This window comes from Ailuropoda melanoleuca, chromosome 16, assembly GCF_002007445.2.
Source record: "Ailuropoda melanoleuca isolate Jingjing chromosome 16, ASM200744v2, whole genome shotgun sequence".
NCBI classification, from domain to species: Eukaryota; Metazoa; Chordata; class Mammalia; order Carnivora; family Ursidae; genus Ailuropoda; species Ailuropoda melanoleuca.
Genome location: NC_048233.1, coordinates 24,443,699 through 24,463,452, shown reverse-complemented (window position 1 = coordinate 24,463,452; position 19,754 = coordinate 24,443,699). Strand labels below are relative to the sequence as shown.

At 37.4% G+C, this 19,754-nt stretch overlaps 1 protein-coding gene across 1 annotated transcript in view; it reads left to right on the top strand.

Moving 5' to 3' along the window:
- ITPR2 (inositol 1,4,5-trisphosphate receptor type 2) overlaps positions 1 to 19,754 on the top strand; it is a 494,278-nt gene that overhangs the window by 17,828 nt on the left and 456,696 nt on the right. Inside the window, 1 exon segment of the mRNA XM_034646080.1 lies at positions 17,833 to 17,903. Within this exon segment, the coding sequence (XP_034501971.1) occupies positions 17,833 to 17,903 (71 nt within the window).

Below are 19,754 nucleotides of genomic sequence, written 5' to 3'. Positions count from 1 at the left end.
GCTGAAAGCAGACGCTTAACGACTGAGCCACCCAGGCACCCCAAAGCTGAAAGGATTTTTGGAGACCATTTATTGTAGGGACTATCTGTGAAATTGCTTTGCGAGAGGAAATGGAGAAAGGACCCTGAGGTTCTCTTGGTAATATACAATCTCAGTTCAGAGTGAATCTTGCACCTTTCACAGACCTTCTTCTGACAGGAGAAGAGAAAGGGCCAAGAGAGACCATGAAGGTTTTTTATTCTTTATGATTTAGGATAATTTCTCCTTATCCCTGCAGGAGATGCCATCATCCTGCATGGATGTGGTCTCTCATGACAAAGCTCTCAGTGTACAACCCAGAAACAACACACAGTTGAAGAATTGTTTCTCTCCTAATGGGTGTATTTTTTTCCATGTAATTTGTTATTGTGCACAGCATTATGACTTAATGTGCAGGTCTAGAGGAACTTTACAAAGAAAAAGCTGAAAGCTGTATTGGTTTGTGGGAGAGAGTGAGTGTATTACTAAATCTACATGGGTTCCTTATCGCATGTCTCATAAGATAGGGTGGCTGTGGAGGTTTGTCTTTTCCTTCTTGATTAGGAGTTTGGCTGGACACCATCAGTTTGGCAAGATAATTGGACCCTAAGCACAGCTGCTTAAAAAGATGGTTTAAGGGGCACCTGGGTGGTGCAGTCGGTTAAGCATCAGCCTCTTGATTTTGGCTCAGGTCATAATCTCAGGAGGGGCGAGATCAAGCCCTGCTTTGGCCTCTGTGCTTAGGGTGGAGTCTACTTAAGATTCTCTCTTCCTTGCCCTCTACCCCTACCCCCTGCACACTCTTAGCTCTCTCTCTCTCTCTAAAATAAGTAAATAAATCTTAAAAAAAAAAAAAGATGGTTTAAAAAACTATTTTGGGTAAGTTTGAAGCTTGACATCATAAAGAGAAAGAACGAGAAAAACATATCGGTAGATAAGAGCACATGCTACTGAAGGACAGTGGCTGGTTTTATTCAAGGGGCACAATGGCTGCTGGTATGACATCGTTCTTCCCTGACCTCTTCCAGGAGGCAAGAGTCATACCGTGTGGGAGGGGGTTGGGAAATCTTACCATGTCAGGTGAGATTGTCCATCCCTAGGGAGACATCTTTTATTGAAGAGTGAAGGTAGTGCGTACTTGGTAAAGAGGAATCCGTGAATTATTTGGGCAGGATAAAAAAAAAAATCGTTGTGAACATTTGATTACCTGGTCTTTCAGTTTCACTCCCAGGAATGGCAGGAGGTTGAGAAAGAAGTTTAAAGGAATCACTTTTGGTAGTCTCGGAGTAGGAAAAGCCAAAAAATCACATTTTAGAGGAAGTTTTTGTGAGAAAATAGTTATAATGAATCAGCTGCTGTTAAAACATCTCCAGAAGACCATTTTTGAGTAAGGGAAACCAGTGACCCTGGTTCCTTTTTTTTTTTTTTTTTTTACCAGATGCAAATCTGATCAATATCAGTTTAGTAGAAAACCATTTTGCAGATGAAAAGGAGATGCCTTTCCTTTTGGGTTCAGGAAAGACAAGCGTGAAACAGATAGCCTATATATATGCTTCAAAAGGAATTAGAAAGTAGGTACTGAGATACTCCCAAACATTCAAATCATGGGCAGACTGCAGAAGATGATACCCTTCTTGAGCTTATCTTTGTAAACTTATTTTCCTCTGATTTAAAATTCTATAGATGAAGCTTATATCTTTAAGAGAAGCTTCTGTAATGTTAATTTCCCCTATAACTTTCCAGAATTATTGACATTTTGCAATTTGCAACTTGATTGCTCTTTGGTTCTATTAAATTATAATAAAGAAATTTTCAAATTCAAATTCAGTTGCTAAAGAAAAAAAATTAAGTTGTCTATTGATGACAGTGATGTTTGTAAGCTGGGCCCTTTAAAACTTCATGGTAGGGGGAAATCCTGCTTTTGAAGACTTATTTCTTTGTTTTCCATTAGTTCTTAAAAAAATCATTGAACTATATGTCGGCCACAAATAGCACCCTCAGAAGGGAAGACTGTGTGTGATCTACAGGGGAGGGTCTAAGTTCTGCCCTCTATTTAGCCTCTAAAGCGCTAATGTTTGAGATGCTCTCCAGCTTATTAGGGGTGAAAGCAACCAACTCTTAGCTATTAGTTTTGTTGCCATAGAAAAAAAGAATTAAAGGAGTTAGCCTCATCCTATATTGTAAAAGAGAGTGATATTTCTGTGACATGCCTTTTCCATAAATTGTGTCTTCTCTGAACAAAACTGTGCTAAAGTTAAGGGATGAGAGTTTAAAACTTTGAGATGTCTCGGTTCTAAGGTATGCTTGTGCTCTAAGAGTTTTCCTTAATCTTCTGGGGATCATATGTCACTTTGAGACTGAGGAAATTCATGTTGCAACTTCAAATGAGTGTACAAAGACACAAGAGTTTACGTGCGTTGGATGGTGTTCCAGACTGCCTGAAGATCACCCGCTGGGTCCAGGCTTGGGAATGCTTGTGCTAATGTGCAGTAATAGCTCTGCATTCACCGGGAAGCTTTGGGTTTGGTTTGTATTGCACTCTGTTGTTTCCTCGGTGCCCAGGACAGTGCCTGGCTCATAATCAATGAATACTTGTTGAATGAATCAGTGACAGAATGGACAGATTTTATTTTGGACATATTTGGTATGTGGTTAATCTAATCTGGATTTTCTGGTTGCTTATACTTTACCAGTTCTGTACTCTATAGGACCTTCATTTACTTCTTTTGCAAGGGATAGAAACCCAATTAGTTTAAGCACAACAGGAGCTTTTAGGTTTGCATTACTGGGGAGTCCAACAGGAGGTTCTGGCTTCAGGTTCAGTTGGGACCAAGGGTTCAGTTGAGGAGACTAGGATTTTGTCTCTCTTTTTTCACTTCTTTCCTTCTTGTAGGACTTACTCTTTGGCAGGCTTTTTCCACTTATGGTGGGGAAAAATGATTTCTGGCAGATCTAGGCCTACACTTTCCCTCATAATGCTTGATTTTAGAAGGAGATAGAACCCTCCCTTTTCCTTTCATTGTTCATATCCACTTCTGTAGCGGCACTTTGGCCCTGCTTGGCTTATGCTGTCTCCTCTGGACCAAGCACTGTGTCTGGTGTGATGAGAGAGAGAGACCTGCCTAGGTCTCATACCCTCCCTTAGGTGGTGGAGGGATCCCATTGTTTCTTCACCATGCCATCTTAAGAGTTATTAGGTGGGAAACGGAAGTTTCTAAAAGAGGCAGAGTAAAACATAACAGATGTCCAAGGCACATTTCATATGTGATAGTTTAATTAAGGTTGATATTGTGGTCTTAGAATGTCAGTGGGTCCATTGAGTGTCCCTTACTGAGCAACTGGTTTTCTGGATATTATCATCAAAGGCAGTTAGGTCCTCAAAGGAAGGACTTGTGTCTTTCTTGCAGAATTTTTGAGAATTCAGAGAATAAATACCAAAGGGAGGAAAAAGTAGGGGAGCATTATAGGAATCTTGTGAAGCCTGTCATGATGCTGCTTTCTTCAGACTGCAGAGGCAGTGATTTGGATTTACCAAATGTGATATCCAGTCTAGCTTTAGTTTTTCACTTGCCCTGGGGTGTCTCCAGCAAGGCGTTGGCATGCGCTGAGCTTACCGTCCTTGGCAGGGCTCATAAGTGGAACCAGTGCAGGTTGACTTTGGGTGGGGAAGGAAGTACTTTGAAATGTATAGGTATTGTTGAAATAACTTTCTATGTACTTTATTACAGGAGGAAACAGTATCAATGACCAAGATTCCAAATGACTGCAATTTCAATTATTCTTTTAAGATGTATTTCGTTCGATATTGGTTTTCTAATAATCCATATATTTTTTCCGTAAAAAGGAGTATTTTTTTAATAATTATCATGAAGGTTTGAGAATAACACTTAAGATTCAAGTACATTCAAATGTTTAAGATATATTTGGTTAAGTTAAGAAGGCTTAATATTTAAATGCTTAATGCTCTTAATCTTCTGTTTGGTTCATTGTGGACTCATGCTGAGCTGGAGACTATTTGTTCCTTGACAGAGTGCTGACTTTTGAAACTTAGTTTTTTAATATGTTCAGATTCTCACCCTGAGCTGTTTTTCATGTTCAGTAACTAAATTTGAACTTATTTGAATTATTTCCACACTTTTATTATTATTATTTTTTCTTGAAGTCTTAGTTAAGAGATTCGGTTAGAATCTCGTGTGATACGTGACACACAGCAGGTGGTCAGTTGTATTTGTTTAATGAAAGGATGCGTGAATATAAATTAGTGTGTGTCAGTGTGCCTCATGAGCAGCGGGTCTGTGTCATTTTTCCTATTAAATATCATGTTTGAATAGCATTTCTCACCAAGAAGTTGAATAAATTTAGATCTACTGAATTAAGTAATTATTATGTTTACTCTGTGCCAGACACTGCCTAGTTTTTTGGCTTTGAAATACTTAACTGCACCTTATTTATGGTAGATACTATATTGTATGTATAATTCCATCATAAAACCAATATGGTAGCCCTTGACGAGAGAGTAGCTATTTACATCTCTTTTGAATTTCCCTGCTGTTCTTTCTAGTTAGAGTATTGATAGTTTGTATGGAACACATTTATGGACCTTCACTTTTCTCACTTGGATTGCTGTGCTAGTCTCTAAAGTCTTATCTTCCTCTGTCCCACCAGTCTGCTCTCAGCTCAGCCACCAGAGAGATCTTTTCAGAAATAAGCCAGATCACGCTGACCTTTCTCTGCTCCTTGCAGTGGCTCCTATCTGACTTGAGTAAAATCCAGAATCTTTACTATGACCTAGGAGGCCTATAGGATGTGGCCTTTGATTCCTTGACCTTTCTAACCTCCTTTCCAATGGCTTACCTTCTCCTCACTGCTATCAGCCCCCATGTCTTCCTTGTAGGCCCTTGAATACGCCAAACATGCTCCCACTGAGGGTCTGCATTGGCTGTCCCCTCTGCCTGGAATGCAGATATCTTCCTTATGTCCTTTAAGTCTTTTATCATGTTTTATGTTTCTTCTTTTTCTATCGGATTTATCCCTTAGCACACTATAAAATTTATGGATTTATTATTGTTTATTGTTTGTCTACTCCCTGCTACCCCCTGCAAGAGTGTTGGTTTTGTTTGCTTTTAGAACAATGCCTTGCACATAGTAACTGCTCAGTAAATATTTGTGGAATAAATTTCCTGATGAAGAGATTCGAATAAATCTTTTTCTGAAGTGATTACCTTACTGGTCAACTTCTTTCAGCAATTAAGGGTAATAATAAATAGTAATGACAATGAATATTACGATAGTTAATAATTGCTGAGTTTGTGCTTTGTGCTAGGCACTTATAATCAATAATGTTCATGATGATGATGGCTAACCTTTAGCGAATGTTAACTTTGTACCAGGTATTTTGCATTATCAGATTAATTTGCAAATCAACTCTATAAAGTTAATACTAGTATTATCAAAATTTTATAATTAGGCCAAAGAAATAACTTTCCAACATCACATATTTAGTATGTAATTGATGCAATTGTGATATTAGAATCTTAAAAGAAAACATATATTGTTAAATTTATTACTATCCCATTTTTGTCCTGTTCTAGCAGAAGGCAGCATGTGTCTTTGGGAACTTTCATTTGTGGTTATGATGATCAGTGTCTGAAGAATTAGGATTAAGAGTATCTTTGCATTTAGATATAAATTTATTACTTAGTATTAAATAAAACATCTAACTTAAGAGTACTACTATTTCTGCCTGCAGAGATTGGAAATTTTTTTTTTTTTGTCTAACCTGGAAACAAGGGAAGTAATTCAATGCATATATGCGTAGCTTTCTTCAGCTGTCAGACTTTTCTGCTTATTTTTGTTTACCTTTGATTTTACCCTCAGTTGGCTCTGCTTTCAGAGGTCATGTGAATTGCTTTATTATTTTCAGGTAAGGATTCATTTACTCCATCCCACAGAGGTCTCTGCTTTTTAATTAAAACACTGCAGAAGAGGATATGTCTATCGTTTCAGCCACAATTAGACCCTTGCCAACAACACAAATAAGTCTGGGATTATTTTCTTCCTGTACAGAAAAGGCTTAAAAGGGGGGTCTTATGCCCATTGAGTCTGTCCATACCAATTGTAAGTGTGACTTTAAAAGACATCTGTTTTTTTTTTTTTTTAACTCCTATTTATTCACATTTACCCACTGTTAATTAAATGTCGGAAGCTATGTCTCTGGGAGGTTAATTTTTAAGAGTTTTGAGCTCTTCCCTTTCCTGGTAGTTCTTAGAAATGTCCCAGGTCCTTATTGACTCAAAACAAGAGTCATCTGCTTGTAGTTTTAACAAGGCAATTGTTATACCCTCCAACTTTCTGGGAAAGAAATATCCAGTTTCTCATGCTAGCATAATTGTGGGAATTGGTCTATAGCTGCCAGAGGTTTTTCTGGCCAGGGAACTTCTCTTGCCAACTATTTCTTCCTAGGTATGTTTCTCTTTTATCTGTGATTAGCCAGGAAGTGGTAGATGGTTCTCATATTCATCTCCTTTTGGAGAAGGTAGCACACTTAAAGGAACAGGGAAGAGGCATGTCCTTACAGCTATAAACTTAACCACCAATAACATTGTGCTCTGAAGATTTCCAAAGAAGGAAATATTTTTGGCTAACATATTTTGTTTTGCCTAGGAGCTCTTACTGATTGTCTTACTCTTTGAGATCTCTTTTAGCCATCCACTTCTAGAATGTATAATTAAATGTCACTATATGATTTGCTGAGGGTGAACAGTTAGTTGTATCATTATCATATATTTATTTCATCTTTCCTGCCTATGATCTTTCTGCTGTATCATCACCAGCCTCATTTTGTCTTTTGCAGTTTGGTTTCTTGACCTTCCTGGGCCATTCATTCATTCAATTCATTCATGAATGAAGTACCCATTCATTCATTCAATTTTTTTTTGTGTAGTGACTACGTGCTAGTCACCGTGCTACATACTGAGGATATAAAGATTAAAAATATACTCCTGCAAGGGGCACCTGGCTGGCTCAGTTGGAAGACATTCAACTCTTGATCTTGGGGTCATGAGTTTGAGCCCCATGTTGGGTGTAGAGATTACATACATACATACATACATAAATAAATGTAAAAAGATATACTCTTCCTGCAGTCCTCAAGGAACTCACTGTTTATTAGAGACATGTAGCTTAGAAGTGTAATAGCAATAAATATCAGCTTGAAAGGGTGCATATCAAATATGGTGGGACCAGAGAAGAGACCCTCAGCCTCTGAAGGATGGATGGGTATGGGTTTTTTAGCTAAACATAAGTGCATTACGAGCCAAGTGAATAATATTTTTACAAACCTGTAAATTTAGGGTATATTTTACAAATATAATAGAAATATGAAAACCATATGTAGTAATCTGAAAACAGTTGAGGGACCTGGTATATTAATGTTCCATATATGCTCAAAAGAAAATACTTTCTCCTGTTACTGCATTTTATATATTTCCATGAGGAGTTACATGTTTTATATATGCCCATTAGATCAGGCTTGTTATTTATGGGTTTCAAGGCATGCAGTCTTACCAAATTTTGTCTGTTTGCCCTATCAGTAATTGAGAAATGTGTTGAAATCTCTCACTATGATGATGTCTTTGTTAATTGCTCCCTGTAGTTCTATAAGTTTTGTTTTATATAATTTGAGGCTATTACATATAAATTTAGATTTGTTTTATCTTCTTAGCAAACTACAATGCTTCTCATTTATAATGGCTCTATTTATCCCGAATAATGCTTTTTTTCTTTTTTGAAGTTTTTTTAAATCTATGAGAGAGAGAGAGAGAGAGAGCACGAGCACATGAGGTGGGGGTGGTGGGACAGAGGGAAGGGAGAAGCGGGCTCCCCACTGAGCAGGGAGACTGACATGGGGCTCCATCCCAGGACCCGGGGATCATGACCAGAGCTTAAGGCAGATGTTTAACTGACTGAGGCACCCAGGTGCTCCAATGCTTTTTTTTCTTAAAGTCTGTTTTTTTGATATTATCACTGTGATCATAGATTTCTTTTGATTAATATTTCTCTGTTATGTCTTTTTCTATCCTTATGTTCTAGGATGATTCTTATAATTATGTAGGATATGGTTGGATTTTTGTCTGAAAATCTGCTTTTTTGGGGGGTGGGGGAATCTCTCTTTTAAATGATTAGATAAAAATTTATATTTATTATGATTATTGTTGACTTATTTCTACCCTCTTACTTTGTGCCTTATATTAATCATAACTTTTCCCTGATTTTTCCTTTTTTTCTTAAATTTTTTTTGGATAGATTGAAGTTTTGCTTATTTTTCTTTTTATTCCTTTCTTCCCTTTCTATTCCTTCTGTATTTATATACTCTGTTTCTGTTGTTTCAGTAGTTTAAAAAAATTATACTATACATACTTAAGAAAGTATAAAGGTAATTAATATTTTAACTCATTTGTGTATAATTCAGAACCATGGGACTATTTCATTCTGGTCACTTGCTTTCTGCTTAGATGCAGTTGTTCAGTATTTTAGTGCTGGGTTTTTTTTTTTTTTTTTTTTTTAAAGATTTTTATTTATTTATTTGACAGAGAGAGAGAGATAGCCAGCAAGAGAGGGAACACAAGCAGGGGGATCAGGAGATAAAGAAGCAGGCTCCCAGTGGGGGAGCCTGATGTGGGGCTTGATCCTAGGACTCCCGGATCACGCCCTGAGCCAAAGGCAGATGCTTAATGACTGAGCCACCCAGGTGCCCCAGTGCTGTTGTTTTTTTAAACTCACATGTTAGTCATTATTCTTTTATATCAATGATGTTTGTTTAGATTAATTCACATGGTTAACATTTTTTCCCTCCCTGTTTCTTCTAATAACTTGTATTTTTCTACTTAAACAATTTTCCTTTTACCTGAAGTATAAACCCAACAGCTTTTTTAGTGAAAGTCCCTAAGTGGTAAATTCTTAGTTTTCATCTATCTAAAAATCTTTGAAATTACCCTTGTTCTTAAAAGTGAACTTTGCTGGGTACACACAGTTTTAACTTGACAGCCTAATTTTCTCACAGCATTTGAAGAAATGATCCCACTATCTTCTGGCTTGTGTTGTAGATTCTGAGATATTTGCGGCCTAATAGGTTGTGTTTTCTGTACCTGTGAATTCATATCTTTCATTAGCTCTGGACATTCTCAGCCATTGTCTCTTTGAATATTGCATCTTTTTCATTCTCTATATCCTCTCTTTCCAGGATGCTCATTATATATGCTTGGTAAGCTTCTCATCTTACCTTTTATATTTCTTTTTTTTAAAAAAATATTTATTTATTTATTTTAGGGGGTTAGGGAGGAGCAGAGAGAGAGGGAGAGAGAGAATCCTTAAGCAGACTTCCTGCTGAGTGAGGAGCCAGACTCACGGCTCGATCCCAGGACCCTGAGATCATGACCTGAGCTGAAATCAAGAGTCAGACGCTTAACTGACTGAGCCACCCAGGTGTCTCCTACATTTTATATTGTTTAACCCCTCTTTCATAGTTTCTCTGTCCTTCTTGCCCTCAGTTTTATTTTGAGTGATTCTTAAGATTTATCTTCCAGTCTTATAGGTTATTTGTTAGCTGTGTCTAATTTACTGTTTTAAACTCACCTACTTATTTCAACAAGTATGCTTCATTTCTAGGAATTCTTTATCAGATCTGTCTGGCCATTTTTTATTACTCCTACTCTTAGTTCTTTTTTTTTTTTTTTAAAGATTTATTTATTTTTTTTGAGAGAGAGAAAGAGGGAGCAATCGCTAGTGTGAGTTTGGAGGAAGGGCAGAGGGGGAGAATCTTTAAGCAGACTCCCGACTGTGCACGAAGCTGACAGGAGGTCCATCTCACGACCCATGAGATCATGACTTGAGCCGAAACCGAGTCAGATGCTTAACCGACCAAGCCGTCCAGCTGTCCTTTACTCTTTGCTCTTTTTAAAAAAATATATCATTTCATCTTAAAACATTCATAATAGTTACCTTATATTTTTTCAGTTGATAATTATACTGTCTGTTGTTTTTGCTGATGCATGTTTGTTGCCTTGTCTTATTAGTGATTTTAAAAATATTTGAGCTCGTATTTTTTCAGTTTAATCTACAGCATAACAACTATAAACTCTGGATGAAATATAAAAAAATAACTATGTGAAGGTGTGAATGACCAAAAGCAGTAGAAACCTGGGGTGGGGTAGGTATCTATACTTGGAAGACAAGAGTGTCACTAGGGTGAGTTTTCCATTTTATGACTTTTTTTCCTGAGAACACCTCCAAATTGGTGCCAAATTGGTTTTGGTGGCAAAAACTCAGAAAGGAGTGCCAATCTGATAGGAGTGAACATCTGGACCTGAACTTTGCCTTGTGAGTCACTTTTACCAGTGCCAGTGATTTTCTAGCTCTTGGCAGATGATTGAGAACTGATAGTAGTCAAGGTTAACTCAGCATCACTAAATAATCGATCTCAACTGGTATAGATGCTTATTCTTATCCTGAGAAGGCATTTGGCAAGTGCTTTGACTTTTATGAGAACAGTAATAGGCAGATGAGAAAATGCTGCACAAACTGATTTGAAATATCACTGGATTCCAAGAGGTCAAGGAGGCAGGGGAGAGGGGATCAAGGAAAGGAAGTTATTAGATGCAGAAGGAAGATCCAAGAAGAAAAAGTCATGATTTCTTTCTTTGGCTGGGTTAGGGCTTTTAGCTTTCAAAATAATAGATAAATCCTCTCTGAAATCACAGTCAGATACACGTTTCTCTTTGAAAGGCAACATGTAACTTAGTATCACCCTGTCTCCTCCCCTGCTCCCAGTTTCATCAGCATCTATGCTCTGAAGATAATTGCTTCACAAAATGATGGCTTCTTGCAGTGATTTCTAAAAAGGTTAATATGTGCAAGACGTCATTGCCTTTGGAGTCCACATGATACCGCCCTTTTTAAAAGGTCTTTAAGTCACTCAGGCTAAGTGATAGCAGTGATCAAAAAATTTAAACACAAGGATTCATCCAGTCTTTTTACAGGTTTCCATGCAGGTACTTCAAAATTTAGTGTTGATGCTGTAAGTTATATGTGATTTAAATTGATTTGGTCTTTTATGGAAAAATAACTGTAAACATTTTAAAGACCTAAGAGTAAGCACAATTTTAACTTTGGAAGGAATCAGTTTTAGAAATATTAGCCGCAAAAAACCTGTGTATGATTGAAATACTTCAATATGGAATTAAGCATACTTTTAATATTTAAGCTTAAAATATTTGTGTTAGTAAAAAATGTTATTGAGATAAGACCTGTAGAAGGAGAAGATAAAAAAATAAAAGAAGATACTGTTAGATTTTATTGGTTTAATTTTTAGAAACCACACATTTTTTTTAACATTAACTTTTTAAAAAATTTTTTTAAGATTTTATCTATTTGAGAGAGAGAGAGAGAGAGCCCAAGCAGGGGGAGCAGCAGGCAGAGTGAGAGGGGGAAGCAGACTCCTCGCTGAGCAGAGGGAGCCCAAAGTGGGACTTGATGCCAGGACTCTGGGATCATGACCTGATCTGAAGGCAGATGCTGAACCGCTGAGCCACCCAGGTGCCCAAATCCACACATTTCAAATGGCAAACAAAAGTGAAATTAATTCTCCTTGTCATTATAGACAGGCAAAATAGGAATATAGCTATGAGTGAATTTGGTATGTTGCATCTGTTTTGCATTTATAAAGAAGAACACTTTTTGGCAGAAAGTTTTGGCAATGGTTATTTCCCTTTATGCATAATTTGAATTGCTTATGGCTTTGTGCAGGGATATGTTCGCAGGACCTACATGTTATAAGGTATGAAATTGGACATCTGAAGAATTTCCTGCTCAGTTACTCTGAATTATGGGACAAATTAATAAGCATACAAACAAGAATCTATAGGTTTGAGATTGGTTCCTTACTTGGGCAACTTGAGTCCTGTAAGTACAAAATGTCCATATTACTAAAGGGCAAGATCTTAGGATCTTTTGACACCATGTTCTAAGACAATGGTGAGTGAACAGAATAAAATCACATACTCGTACATTGCTTAGAATGATTAATACATCAACTTAAAAACACTGATACTAAACAGTTGAATATTCACACTACACTGAAAATAATATAGATGTCAGAGTTTGCTATTGATGAATGATACCACAAGCCAGCTCTAATTACAAAACAGGAGAAATGAAAAAAAAAATACAAAAATAGAAGGAACTTGTGAGATCACAACTGCTCCATTTAAGAAATAAGGCACAGAGAGATTAAAGGGCCAGTGTAGACACAGCTGGTTTTATAGTGGCAGACAAGGATTAAAACTTATTTGGGTCCCCCCCCCCCACTGTTCTAGTGCTTCTTCTAAATGAAAGTGAAAGAGGGAGGTGAATAGGTGTCAGGGTTGTGGGTGCTGTGGGATGGCAGGTGGTGGAGACATGTGGGGAGGAGGGATAGTTTTTAGGTAAGATGCCAGAGGGTTGCAGAATTTAAGAGAGAAATTTATGTGGCCAGCACAGTGAACCCAGAGTTGGGGATAACGTTATTTGTGGTCAAGTTCTGGAAGTGCTTTGAAGGCAATTCCATCATGCTTATGAACCTAGCCACAATCCTAACCCCCTTTCTTAGCGTATGTTTTTGATAATTTCCATTGTGGATTCCCCACTTTCTCTTTCCCCCTAAATTCATTTTGTTTAAATGTGCTTCAGAGTCATTTCCTTAGAAATGAACTATATCCCTTAGTGGTACAAGGATCAGATACACATGGTAGGCAAACATCAGGAAGATAATATACTTATTTTACTAAGTATTCAAACTGGAAATAGTTTCTTTTGTGATTTCAGAAGAAAAAAGATATGATTGTTAACTTTAAAAATAAAATAGTTATTTTATCAGCAAAATTAGGTTTATTTGGGGATAATAGAGAATTGAAATTTGGGTCATTCGAGCTGTGGCAAAACTATAGGAAAGTCCAGCAAACAAAGGAGAGGACCATTGTTTTATGGAGAAGGAGAAGAGGTTGGGAAGGGTTGTTTTGAATGAAAGTCCATTGCAGAAAAGTATGAGTCCAGGGTGATGATAGTTTCTCAATGGCTGAGTTTCAAGGGTAGCTGATTTCTTACAGGAGATGCAGTATATACGTCTTTCCTTGTTGGGGCCTTTAATTGATTCTTCCTGTTGATGGTTGATTTGTTGGGGTCTGTAATTGACAATTCTTCATGTAATTGACCTTGTGTGGTATGGCTTCCTCTTCCAGTCTCCCCTTTTATCCTCCTTACTCCATTTTTTTAAGATTTCCCTTTATTCACATGACTAAAATATTTTACCTACTATGTGACATTTTCTTTGTAATTGGTAGAATAATAAGAGATTGGAGATCAAATGATAATTTGCTTTCTTTTGGAAATCTTTTAAAAAATCTGATAGCTATGTGTTTTTATAAAATCATTTGTTTATACTCCATACTCCATGCATATTTCTAAAATACCTGCTATTTAGTGTTGGTTATTTATGCCGTCTATATAAGTGAAATTATATAACATTTACTAGTTTGGGACTTCCTTTTTTTAATCTCAACTTTGTGTCTTTGAGATTTTTTTATTGGATTGAAAGGGGCTATATGAGATATAGTTATTTAGAATGGGCTATCTTGGCCTCTTTCAGGATTAGGTATTTTTGATAATTTTCTGAAACACATCTGGATGGGGAATGTTTCCTACCCTTCCATCTATCTACTGTTAGGCAACTGTTTGTTGGTTCCAGTTATTTTTACTGTTTGTATGACCTACGAAAAATAACATTATTGACTTATTCAGTGATTCAAAAAGTCACCCAGTCATTCACTCAAATAACAATTATTTAACACCTTCCATGTTTGAGGCGTAATGCTTAAAGTTGGGCATATTATGGTGAGCAAAACAGAAATGATCTGACTCTCTTGGAACTTATAATTTATAGCATTAGAGACCTATGTATAAAAAAAATTATGATGGCGTGGGGTAGGTTTTATTGATAGAGGATAGCCTCGAGTACAATGGGAATGTAGAACAGTTACTCCTGATCCATTTAAGGAAGGTGAGAGATTTTAAAAAGATTTATTTATTTATCTTAGAGCGAGAGAGTGAGAGCAGGAGGGGCAGAGGGAATCAAGATTCTCTCAGGATTGGAGTAGATCTTCTCAAGGAGCGTGGAGCCCCACTTGGGGCTCGATCTCATGACTCTGAGATCACAATCTGAACCAAAACCAAGAGTCCGATGCTTAACCAACTATGCCACCCAGGTACCCCTGGAGAGATTTAAAAAAAAAAATAGATTCTTGGTCCCGATCCCCAGAAATTTTGATTCTGTAGATCTGGACCAAAGAAACTTGTTAGTATTATGGTGATGATTATTATTTTAACTCCCCTCGTGGTCCAGCCAATTAGCCAAGTTTAGAAAATACTGTGTATGAGTGATTAACATGGGCAGTAGTCATGGCAGGGTTTCTTAAATGAACTAGCTAGTAGGGATGGAATAAATGCTTTTTAGATAATTTCTACCCTTTGGCCAAAGGTTGAACTTTGTATTAATCCCTATTCAATTGTAAATTCCTGTCCTTAGGTCATAACAATTAACTGCTCCAGTGGTGGTTGAGAGAGCCTGCCTGGAGTGACGGCAGGACACATGGAAAGGACCTGGGATTGTTGTTTAGCTGTAAGATTAGTGAGAGTCAGAAGTGGGCCCGACTGCCTTGGAAGCTACCATGACCCTAGGACACATAGCTGTAAGCATTGTATGAGAAAGGAGGAGGCACGAATTCTCTATGGAGGACTCGTGGGAGGGCCTATCTAGACTCACGCGGATCATCTAGGATCGTATTTAAGGGGGATGTTGACACTTGGGGTGTCTGTAAGGATGTTGAGCTCCCTGATAAATATGAGAAAGAATTGGAGAGAAATAGTCTTACTCATCCCGGAAAAGGAAACTTAGTCTACATAGTTCCAGAAGAAGGAACTGGGACTAACGAGGGAAAGGTATTTGGGAAGCAAGGCTCATTTTATTTACTGACTCATTTATTCATGTAACAGATATTTAGTATCTATTATAACTCATTCTCAAAATTGCCAAAGATATAATAGTAAACAAGGTGGATTTAGTTCCTGACTTCATGAAGCTGCAATTTTATTGGAAGATCCAGACAATTAAGCAAGCAGTTTAATGGAAATGTGATGAGTATAGTAATGGGAAACATAGGGTGCTATTTTGCATCCATATAAAACAGCCTTCTGATATTAATACTATCAGAAAGTGGTAAATGATGAATACTCTGTGTTGGATGTATTCAAGAAGAGGCTGTGGGGGTAATGAAAAAGTTGTGCCAATAATTACCATTAAAATCCTTTTTAACCGTTAGCATCAATGACTGTCTATGTTTTTGTAACAGACTCATACTCCTTACTTTTTTCCCCCTTCCTCTCTGGTCCTTCCCTTTGTTCCATTCTCATTTGCAGTTATTTAAGTCTGTATGATGAAATGATTTTGTGATTTTCACAGATGTTTATCTATAAAGAATAGGACTAATTCTTAGAACTGAAGTCATTATTCGTTATTATGTTTTAATCTGGGCTATCATGTAATTGAGAACAGGCATAAATGATTACATAAATGAACTGTGATCTGATTTATAGCTTCAGATTTTCCCATTCCTCTTGATGATTAATCCAAGCAGGTGGATTAATGGGCATGATAGTGGGAGCCTGGATTTCTGGGGGAATGGGTAGGCACAAAGACTGAGCAGAATGTCAATGCTGCTTTTCATATAATAGTTATGTGTTCTGAAAAAGATGATGGTTGTTTTGATCATTATATTTTGAATTCTTAGCATGTCTTAAGTAATTAGAAAAGCTGATTTTTAATTCATAACATTAAAAAAATTAAATATTATGTTGTGACATTCTCAGGACTCTGAGCCTTTCACATTCAGTGTTAGAGGCTGAAGTTGGATATTGTGGAAGTTTGGGTTTACTTTCTTTTGACTCAATGTGACTTCCTGTTTCTAAGAAAAACAGTTTTAAAGACTTTTGAAAGGAATATCTTGCATGCTTGGCAACTCTTGTAAAACCACATGTTGGTAAACCAGTGTGAATGAAGTATATATGAAAAAGAAAATCAAAGAAAGAGCCATATTGCTCGACCAAGTTAGCATTTTGTGTTGTGGAAATTGGACGCCGTAGAGAAATTTGGTGATTTAGGAAGTGTCTGCTTTTGGTAACCAGATAAATCAGGAACCAAAAGTTTCATTTTGATTTAGTTAGTCATCCTAATTCAAGGGGACATTTGATCACAAATTGGGCTTTACTGTGCTGGAGTTGATGCATACTAGTGATCTGGTTATATGGGTTTTTGTTTGTTTCTTTTTTTTGTTTGTTTGTTGCAACTTGGGCTCCTCCTTTCAAATGAATTCACAAATTTCGAACTAATTCGCATGCATTCCATAATATCCTGGAAAAAATCCAGTTATTCCTACCACTTAGTCAATGGAGAAAACGAATGTTAGTGAATAAGCTTTGGTAGTTAGATAAATTCCCTTTGAACAGGAGGTTCATGTCTCCTGGCTCTCAGGTCAGAGATTCATTCAGCTTCTCTCTTGGTATTGTCTTAGAAATTGGCTTCTGATGATTATTTTAATAGGAATTAAGTATGCTTTTGTAACTACAAGGGTAATTTATTCATTTGATTAATAATCATTGAGTACCTAGTATGTGTCAGGCATTCTTCCAGAAGAAGACTGTATGGTAAGGAATAAGGTAGGCAAGGTCCTTGATTTTTATTTATCTATTAAACACTTATTTTAAGGCTTACTATGTGCCAGAAACTTCACTAGGTTCTTTAGAGATATTAAGTCATTTAATTGTCCTAGCAAAGCTATGAGGTAGGTATCTTTATTCTACAGGTGTAGAGAAGGAGGCCCAAAGTCACCTTGCTACTAAGCTACTAAGCAGTGGACCCAGGGTTTGAATGCACAATGAGAGCTCACTACCACCCACTTTATGGTCTTTCTGTGAGCCTGATCTCCTGAGCTCCCACATTTCTTGTTAACAAACAAACAAACAAACAAAAAACCCCACCAAACACACACACAGGAAAAAAATAAAGGAAAATCAAAACTATGTAATCTGACCACTGTTAATATTTTGGTGTCTGTGTTCCATTCCTTATATGTGTATATGTAGAGGCTGTGTGTGTTTAAATATATATGATACCTTGTTGGTTTGTTACCACTTATTTTAATAACATATTATAAATATTTTACAGGCCAGTACATTTTAAAAATAGACTTTTTTTAAAAAAAAGATTTTATTTATTTGACAGAGAGAGACAGAGAGAGAGGGAACACAAGCAGGGGGAGTGGGAGAGGGACAAGCAGGCTTGCCGTTGAGTAGGGAGCCCCTCGCTGGGCTCGATGCTGAGCTCCATCCCAGGACCTTGGGATCATGACCTGACCCAAAGGCAGATGCGTAACAATTGAGCCAGCCAGGTGCCCCTAAAAATAGACTTTTAAATAGCTTTACAGTGCTCCATCATTTGTCTGTATCATGATTTACCTAACCAGTTTCCTTCCACTTAACAAAAATTTTCAATTTCATAAAACTTGCTTTAATTAGTATAACAAAATCTTTTTACAAATTTATGATTGTTAAAATATTTCTTAGTGAAAAATGGCATTCATACTCTTCGTAAATATTTAGACAGTAGCCACATGTGGTCTGTGCTTGATGAACATGATGAGGTTATCAATGCCCACCTGCTTTGTCTTCTAGGTTAGTGGATGATAGATGTGTGGTGCACCCAGAGGCAGGAGACCTTGCCAACCCTCCCAAGAAGTTCAGAGGTAAGAAATAAATATATATATTTTTATTATGTGTCCTAAGGGCATGAAATTATTTTTGGGTCTTAAAATAAGTCATGTTAAAACTTTATTCAGTGTGAAACTTTCACGTATAAATATGTCCACTGAAAAGTCTTTCAAAAAATTTCTTCGTTGTTTTTCTTCTTTTACACATTGAGGGATTTACAGGGAAAGAGTAGTTTCAATTTTTGTTTTGATGGACAATCTGTTGAAAGGAAATCTTGATAATGAACTCTGAAAGGCTACTTTGCAAACCAATAAATACAGCCAAATATGTATTTATGTATTCCTGGGACAAGTGTGCTATAAATGTTAGTGTTTCCTTATCAGCTCTTTATATTTGTAAAATCTCCAAGAGGGTGACAGTGATTTGTTCACATAGCTTTTAAAATGTCACTTTGGATGGCATGTAATAATGAACAATTGTCTTAGAACTCCTTTCTAAGAATAATTTTAGAGTTAGCTTGATAATATCAACGGAGACATTGGCCATAATAGGAGACTGATTCTAACTGGACTGTTATGAAGGAAGGATTAATGGAATCTGCCTAGAATCATAGACAAACTAAAATGAGCAATTAAAAGCTTGCTCAAATGAATTTCATAGTTTGTGTGTACTTACAATAATAGAAATAATTTTAAAGCAGCATTCACTTTGAACACACTGTGTAAGCATTCCTTCTCATAATGGTGAAAAGCAGCTTTAACGTGGGATAACATCCCAGAGAGAGAAAGTGGAAGGGATTCCCCAGAGCCCCAGACCCAAGTCAGGATGTGCTGCTTCCTGCATTGGGGAAGGGAAGTGTTTCACATTCAGCAAATGTTTCTGTTTCACTCCCTGTGACAGACACTTTCCCACCCAATTCTCATTGTAAGAATTTCTCTATACTCAGAACCTTGCGGAGAGAGTGACAAGCACAATAAATATTTTTTGAGTTAAATCTGTCACTTTGAAGGAGAACTTGCATTTTTCCCTCCACATGGAGAAATTCACATAAAACCGGCCGTGGGAGATGCAGTGCCCATTAGAAGCACCCATAAAACTGCTCAGTAGGGACTCTCCCCTCACACTGGGCAAGTGAGGTGTTCCCTCAACGGTCCTCACTGAGGACGGACTCACCATAAAAGTACCAGGAAGGACAGTCAGCAGTGCGACAGATGAGTAAGTAATCTTGTAGCACATTAAAGATAAAAAGACAAGTTTTCAAGGCAAACGAGGACAACAAATCTGTATCTGTAACAGGAAAAAGCTTGGGGTTCAGGTTTTGACTGTACTGCTGACTGGCTGTCATTTTAAGTAGGTCACCTAACCGCTTGGAGCCTCAAAGGGCATTTGTGGTTGGCTGGTGAGAGCAGGGGAGGCTAATAACAAGGACGATGCCCACCGCACAGAGCTTTGTGAGGCTTGAAGCCTCTCCAGAGAATAAATGTAAAGTGTTTTAGATCATTATAGAAATGACAGTTAACGTATCATAGAAAGGCATCATGTGTTTCCTTCTAACATCTTTGACTCTGCTCTTACGTTATACTCTCTTCGAGGGCAGGAGTCTGCTTCTTCCTTTTTGTGTTTTCCAGGCATTTGCCCGTACTAGACATCCAAAAACTAGCCATGGGATGCTTTCGGATGAGAGACCCAAACTTTCCCTGGGGTCATGTGATAAAACTTGATTCCCAGGGCCATTCCACACTTCACCCGCCACGAGGTCGGGGAGTCTTATTCCTCTGTCGGTCAGGGGAGAGTAATCGTTCAAAGATAGCCTCAGGGTTTGTGGCCCCCCTTTTTTTTCTTTTCCTCTTTCCCAGTGAAGCGAATTGTTTTAAAGTGTGCGGATT